Genomic DNA, 7,711 nt, shown 5'->3' with positions numbered 1-7,711 from the left:
CGGAGTGACAAATCTCAGTCTCGATTCGTGCCAACCCAACAGACACTTTCGGAGATACCTGTAGTGAACCTTTATAGCCACCCAGTTACGTTGTGACGTTTGGTACACCCAAAGCACTCCTACGGTATCCGGGAGTTGCACAATCTCATGGTCTAAGGGAATGATACTTGACATTAGAAAAGCTTTAGCATACGAACTACACGATCTTGTGCTAGGCTTAGGATTGGGTCTTGTCCATCACATTATTCTCCTAATGATGTGATCCCGTTATCAACGACATCCAATGTCCATGGTCAGGAAACCGTAACCATCTACTGATCAACGAGCTAGTCAACTAGAGGCTTACTAGGGACATGGTGTTGTCTATGCATCCACACATGTATCTGAGTTTCCTATCAATACAATTCTAGCATGGATAATAAACTATTATCATGAATAAGGAAATATAATAATAACCAATTTATTATTGCCTCTAGGGCATATTTCCAACAAGTGTCGCCACCATCTTCCGGAGCCCATCCTGGAGCCACCGCCTGCCGACGCCGAGGCCCACGAGTTGCCCATTGTCGGAGTTATGGAGGAAGAGGGGCGAGGAGGGGAGGAGGAGGAGGAAGAGCGGAGAGATTGCGATGTGATCAGTGCCGGAAGCACGGCTTATAAAGCCTCGGCCAAGCCATGCGAAAGGACGGTCAACCGCTTCAATGCGGCACAACGGCCAGACTTGGTTTCTCGGGAAGGTGCGTCCGCATTGAAGCGGCGGCTCTCGAGAGGTCATGTCAGTCAGCGCCGCCCTCCCGTCCTGTCGCATCGCTGCATCAGTGCTGGTCGTTGCGTGTTTTGGGCCGGCATTGATGCGGCGCGTGCATCGAAAGAAAAGTGTGGGAGAGGTGGGTGGTTTTTTTTGATAGGCCAGGACGGTCAGACGCGAGCGTGACAGCAGTCCGGACACCCGCAACCCCCTTCGATCCCCTATTTGTCTTCGGTTTGCGAGAAAAATGACATTCGAACCGCGTTGGATGACATAACACGTCCAGACCACGCGATCCAGATTTATATGAGTGGTTTGAGGATCCGCGTTCGAGATGCCCTTACCGCACGTGCGTGCGTGCGCGCTCACTTGTGTTGCTATTTCTGGGTCAATGCTATACATCAGATGAAAGTAATGAGATAGGAAAAGCAGGGGCATCTCGTTAGTATATTTTAGTGTTTCTCAACTGTTCACTTCAATTTGAAATTAGAGCCGCTTGCAGGAAAGTCGTAAAGTCAAAATGAACCTCTTTTTTTATTTTGTTTTGTAAAGGAGAGATAATCCCCAACTCGAGCTACTTAATTCTCTAATAATAGTAGGCTTGTTGTCCTCTGTCGACGGCCTAGCTACCTACCACATCAGAAACGAACAGAAGAATTGAATTGGAGACGTCAAGTAGACAATCCAGTTTTACAAGTTGGCGTGGCTGGTTCATCTGCTCTGCATTTCCCTTGTACAGTATTGCCATTTGCTCTCTAGGTGCTATCTGTTAACTGCGCTGAGACGAGCTGACTAGACCAAAGCCTCTATAAAACTTGTCCTGCTTTCCGGTTTGAGCAAGTTGTAAAACTCTGACGAAACAGCAACTGAGAAACATTCAGAACACCCATGGGTCCCAGGTGGTAGCATTCGACCCCTCCCCCTCTATGTTGCTACTGTTCTCTTTTATACCTATCAACGAAAAGATACGTAATTCTTTGCGCATTCACGAGAAAGGTAACATTCCATGAACTTGGGAGAGTTTTCGATGAACTTGTGGAAAATAGATAAGAGACACTTCTCTAGTTTCTCAGCTAGAATGATGCCCTTTTTATCTCTCGAAAATAAGTAAGACCCTGACCTCTGCATCGATCAATGCACACAGCCATCGTTGTTATAGACATTGAAACCTACAACATCACCACCGTAAGAAAGAAAAAAAAGAAAGAGAAAACTAGTAGTAACAAACAACATTTGCCGAATCAAAGGCCTAGGTCACTACAGAGCATCTGCAGTTTTTACAAGGCTAAGTCGTCGTCATAGCTGCCGCTGGTGACGGAGATTATCTGCACCTCGTCGTCATCGTCGATGACATCGACGAACATGGTATCCTCCTCTTGCTCGCTCGGCGTCTCCGCCGCGGCCGGCGCGGTGTTGCCGCTGACCTTGAGCTGGTCCTCGAACATCTTCTGCAGCCTCTTGCCCTGCTCCTCGATCCTCACCTGCAGCTTCCGCTGTATCTGCATCACACACGTACGCACGCACCAAAAGCAACAGCTAGCGTCACTAGGCAAATCATACGGCCTAGCTAATTTCCTCCTGGTGCTATGTGTGTGTGGGAGTGGGACGGCACCTCGAGCTGCTCGTGGAGGCGGCGCTGCACGTCGAGCTGGACGCGGAGTGCTTCCGTGATGTGCATCCCACTGCACAAAGAATCGGCATCGTCGTCGTCAGCAGTGCTTAGTGGCAATATATGTACTACTAGTGTGTGTATGTTATGCATGACACATCAGGAGCAAACACATGGGTTGAGAGGGGGAAAAGCTAGTAGAGATTAGTAGAAAGAAAGATACGTTTTCGGGTCCAGTTCATGCTGGGTGTCGCTTCCGGCGGCCCTCCTCTCGTGCTGCTTCCCTGCGATTCGACAAGGGACAGGATGGATGAGTTACCGGTGAGCACATGTGTCGCTGCCCGGTAGGATGCATGCATGGAGGCCGATGGCAACAAACGAACTGAACGGCGACGTGATGGGTAGATCAAGTATGGTGGTGGTACCTTCGGACGACGACGACGACGAAGATGGTGCCGGCATGTACTTGGCCATCCGGTATTTCTGTGGTCGACAGACGGAGAATGAAATTAACTACTGTAACTTGGATCGAAATAAAACTTCCTAGCTATGAACAGGAGTAGTAACAAGTTGGGAATTATTACTGCATGGACACAAGCCAGTCGTTGTACCTGGAGGTGGCTCTTGATGTGGTAGATGGTGAGGCCGTCCGAGTTCATCAGTTTCAGGATCCCCTTCGGGGTCGCCCCTGCAAGTTTGACGCCGTGAGAAATTGTATAATGGCCTCCACGCGTCGGCACGATCGATCACAGCAAGTAGGAGTTGTTTTTCTTGGATCAATCAAGAATAGTAAAGTACGCACTGTCCGCGCCGCCGAGCTTGCTCACGCAGTCCACGAACCGCTCGTGCAGCTCCGGCGTCCACCGGATCCGCGTCTTGCTCGGCGCCGGAGGTGCTGACACGCTGCCGGTGCCGGTGGGGGTCGCTGGCGCGCCGGCTCTGCTCCTGGCGGACAGGTGGCTCTCCATCTGGCTCAGCAAGCTGCTGCTGCTCGGCGCCTCCATCGACGGGACCTTCAGAGATTTCGGATGGAACGTCAATCACCATCAAGAGAGCTTGCAGGGACCGAAGGATCTATCCATCCATGGCTGCCTGCGTGTACTGTAGCTCACTTACATGGGGCGAGAACGAGTGCGGTTTGATGGCCGGAGGGTTGCCGAACAGGCCATGGTGCGCGCTTTCTTGCTGCTGCGGTTGCGGCAGTGGCAGTGGCAGCTCGAGCTCCACCGGGTCCCGCCGCTGCTGCGGCCGCACGTAGTACGTCCTCACTGACGGCGACTGGTCCGCGCGGAGCATCACCGGGTCGAGCTCGTGCGACATGTACATGTCGCCGCTCTCCGGCCGCGTCCTGGCCGCCACCTCTGGCATCATCGTCGCCGCCGGCGGGAGCATCCCGAGGGGAGCGCCGTCGAACTGCCCGATGCCGAGCAGGTGCTCGGCCGCGTAGAACGCCGCCGTGCTTGAGCCGACGCAGCGCTGCGCGAACGCCGACCTCTGCGGCGCCGCGTAGTACTCCTCGCGCGGCCACCCGGTGCCAGCCTCGCCGTGGTGCTGCTGCTGCTGTTGCTGAAACCCGGAACTCATGAACAGTTCCTGGTTCGACGTCTGGAGCCCGGTGGAGGACGCGGAAAGCTGCCTCGCCTCGGAGCTCGGGTTGCACAGCGGCATCATCCCGTCGCAGTAGCGGTCGTGCAGCCTAATCTTCTTGGCCTGATTCTTCGAAGCTCCAGTGTTAACTGAGCAAATTAACAATCAAATACCAAAAACAGCACCATTAATCCATGGCTTAATTTCGCCGTTGCACAGACAGCATGCATGCATGGTGCATCGAACATTATGCGATGTCGACCTGAAAACATCAAGAATTGTTTCGCGAGGAGATTGGGACGAGATTTGGAGGGGGGAAGGAAGATTAGCGCGACCGCGGGCGCTTAAATATGGCGGAAGCTGCCGCAACAAGTGCAAGCTAGGTTCGACCGGAATCGATGCACAGCAGCATAGCACCACCGGCCTAGATTCCCCGGAGGCGTGGCACGCAACACGATTGGAATAATTCGCCGATGGGCACACCCAAAATCTTCGGAATCGCCAACGTTCCAGCCGTCGCCGCCGCCGCGGACGCGACGACGACGATCGAGGAGCTATGGCAGCCGGAGAAAGGAAGCAAGGAAAGCACGGCAATGCAAGTTGGAACAAGGGAATAGTTTCCTTACCCGTACGCATATGATCACCAGCAGCAGCAGCTAATTGCAACCTGAGCACATATTCACACCGCCACGAGCCATGGAAACTTCCTGCTGCAAGCTACAAAAAACTATCGATCTATCACTCTCTCTATATACGAAAATATATGTCCAAGTTCACGGTGTATCCGGAGGAAGGATTGGAATCTGGAGGAGAATTGGGAAGGAGGAGTGGGTGCAGAGGTGGCTCCTTTTTCTCATCCCAAATGGAATATGATGAGCTAGCTGCTCTCTGGGTGGGGGGTTCCTAATGGGGGCAACCCTGACAGGAATATAAAGATGCAAAGAGGGAGAGATATGTATTGCGGTGTGGCATGCCAGACAAGGGAGTAGAGGACAATCGGCCACTTTGGAGGTTTCGCCCTCTCCCACATTCCATCTCCCTGCATCGCTAGCTTTGGCCCTCCCCTCACGGTCTCCACACATCAGCGTCTATCTCATCCATCCACCTCCAAATTTCCCTATGTTGAACCCTTCTTAGTGCTGCTTTTGTCTTTTGAAATCCCAACAAGGGACGAATGGACAGCAAGACCAGGAACCTTTTCTTGGATGTGATGTGCACCCGTGTCGTACGCATCTGAATCATACAAGTAAATTACGAGAGCCGCGGCGACGAAAGGGACGGAATTATTACGCACCGGAAGAACATAGCGCAAAAAACGCGCGATAGCCAAAGCTAAATGTGTTTTGTTCTTACTGATGCGGTGAGATCGATCGGCTCATGCTTTCGTCTCCTTTGTTCCGGTCACCGTCGAAGAAGACACCTTTTTTGTTTCTCATTTGGTTTACTGTAGTAGCCTTTAGGAAACATACTTAAGTGATGCTTCATTCTAGTTGGTCCAAAATATCTTTATTGTAGAAGAGTGTAAAATCTTGCTGGCATAGTTGTACAAGCATAGTGCATATCTAGAAGTTTGGCATAGTAGAGTGCAATCTGGCTCCTAGGCTCCATGGGGCTCCAATATTAATAAAATAAATCAAAATGTTTAAAAAGTTAAAGAAAAACAGTATATAATATTTCCCCCTTTCAACATATACATATAGGCGTTTACGCCTCTGTAAAGTTTTATTAGAAAATACATTAATTTGTAACCTACACATAAAACAATTTTATGGATCCATAATAGGAAATAGTAAATCTGTTTGTGGTCCACATAATTTTGTTTTTTGCATAGCCCACAACTTAAAATATACACTTATTCAAAATTGTATGTGCATATTCATGTTTGTATATGCATCTATTTTCAGATTTTTAAGGTTCCAAAATGAACATACGTGGAGTTCTATGTGTTGTCACGAAGTAGCATGGATATATATGGAGTTTTCATGCTTAAAATAAACACATACCAACTGTGCACTTTCCAAATCAAACCAAAGCAATCTCCAAAACATATCTTGGGCCATAGTGTGTTAACCAAGGAGATAGATATGAGAGGAATCCAGTTCAAGGAGGTGAAATTCAGTCATGAGTGGAGGAATTTGAAAGGTGAAGCTCATAGCTCAACCGGTAAGATGGAGCTGCAAAGTCTGGCGTGGTTACCACTACTTAAGTGATGCTTCATTTTAATTGGTGTAAGTATATTTGTAATAGTAGAGTGTAGCCCTTGCTAGCATAATTGTACATACTTAGTGTATATCTAAAAGTTGTCATAGTAGAGTACAACTTGGGGCTCCACAATATTTTAAAAATTAAAACAAAATGCATTTTAAAAAGTAAATAAATGAACTTTTCAACACATACATATAGACGTGTTCTATATCTATGTAAAGTTTTATTTCAAATGCATTAATTTGCCTTTTCAGAAAACAAACTAAATTGTAAGCTATGCCAAAAGACAAATATATGAATCCTATCATAGGCAAAATAGTAAATCTATTTTCTGTCCACATATTTGTCTCTTCTTTTGCTTAATCCCCAACTTAAAAATGTATATTCGTGGAACGTATATGCACATTTGTTACATCTAGATATACATATTTTTTAGGCTATTTAAAGTTACAATCAAGACCGATTAACTATGCACTTAACTTCGTGGTTGATTATTGAACTTATTTTTTTGTTTGCTAAGAAACTTAGAAGTTCTAGAGAAACTAGTCAATGTGTACGTGCAAGGCACGTTAATTTGGAAGTATATTAAGTGCATGCGGATATTAAGTAGAATATTATTTGCGTGTTATTATGTGATCAGCACTATGTTTGGCATGAAATTAACTGCACGCTAAACGTGTTGAGCGCTCGACATTGAAGCAGTCTAGGTCGTTGGATTGACATGATTTGATGACTGAGATTAATTGGATCTGCCCCTTTGGGTCTTTTTATATTGGTATAGATGTGCATTGTATGGATGTAGTTCATGCTATTTAATGGCAACACATAAAAATCCATCTATGGTTTACACAAAAATGGCAGTAGATAAAAAATAATACCACAACAGTATACAATTATCTTTTGTTATTTTATACAAGACACAAATGGTTATTGGATATTTTTTGCATGTTATGTCATAGGATTGCCTGCATCCATGATTTTTGTCAATTATTGTTTCCTTCCAAAAAATAGAGTGCTTGGACCCAATATAAGATGATGATCCAATATAATTCTCATTAACATGATTATTCTTTGTATTAAATAGATGAGTACTTCCTCTACAATGAAACGAGCATGTACTCCTCCTCACACAGGAACAAAGGCGACAAGTGTTCCTCCTTAGTCCTCTGCTGTCGGTTCCCCTCGCCTCTAGGTGCCTTCCGGCGCCGGCCGGGTGGGGGGAACTCCAATTTGGATTGTGTCTATAGTCCTTGGTCTCCCTAGCTTTTAGCTAGGGCTAGGTCTAAATGCCTGGTTGTCAGTGGTGAGGTGATGGCGCCATGGGTGGTGAGGTTTAAATTCTTCCCGTCATGTACTTGTTCCGGCGATGCCATTTGGCATCGGCAGAGGGTGTGTGGATCTTCAATCAGGGCTAGATCTTGGGCCTCTTTTTATCTTCTTTCTGTCTAGGTGATCGACGATGCCCTACAAAGGGGATGACATCGTTGCATTTTTTCTTCAGTTCCTTCTCCGTCCAATGAATTTCAGCCAAATGGACTCCGCCGGGGAACTAGCGAGGTTTA

At 47.4% G+C, this 7,711-nt stretch overlaps 1 protein-coding gene across 1 annotated transcript; it reads right to left on the bottom strand.

The window, feature by feature from the left end:
- Positions 1-1,871: 1,871 nt before the first annotated feature.
- LOC125539885 (myb family transcription factor RLI1) lies at positions 1,872-5,021 on the bottom strand. Its single transcript, XM_048703424.2, has 8 exons — positions 4,571-5,021; positions 3,474-4,093; positions 3,160-3,370; positions 2,969-3,045; positions 2,783-2,840; positions 2,581-2,641; positions 2,361-2,430; positions 1,872-2,247 (listed from the first exon to the last, which is right to left on the bottom strand). Exons 1-8 carry the CDS (start codon positions 4,578-4,580, stop codon positions 2,026-2,028), a joined length of 1,329 nt encoding a protein of 442 aa, XP_048559381.1. The 5' UTR covers positions 4,581-5,021; the 3' UTR covers positions 1,872-2,025.
- Between the last annotated feature and the right edge of the window lie 2,690 nt (positions 5,022-7,711).

Source organism: Triticum urartu, chromosome 2A (genome assembly GCF_056163025.1).
Source record: "Triticum urartu cultivar PI428250 chromosome 2A, HENAU_Tu73, whole genome shotgun sequence".
NCBI classification, from domain to species: domain Eukaryota; kingdom Viridiplantae; phylum Streptophyta; class Magnoliopsida; order Poales; family Poaceae; genus Triticum; species Triticum urartu.
This window is presented reverse-complemented; position numbering and strand designations above follow the sequence as displayed.

Coding starts and splice junctions, on each gene's coding strand:
- LOC125539885 (XM_048703424.2), bottom strand. Junction 3,371..3,473: donor CGCACTCGTTCTCGCCCCAT/GTAAGTGAGCTA, acceptor AAATCTCTGAAG/GTCCCGTCGATGGAGGCGCC. Junction 3,046..3,159: donor CAAGCTCGGCGGCGCGGACA/GTGCGTACTTTA, acceptor TCAAACTTGCAG/GGGCGACCCCGAAGGGGATC.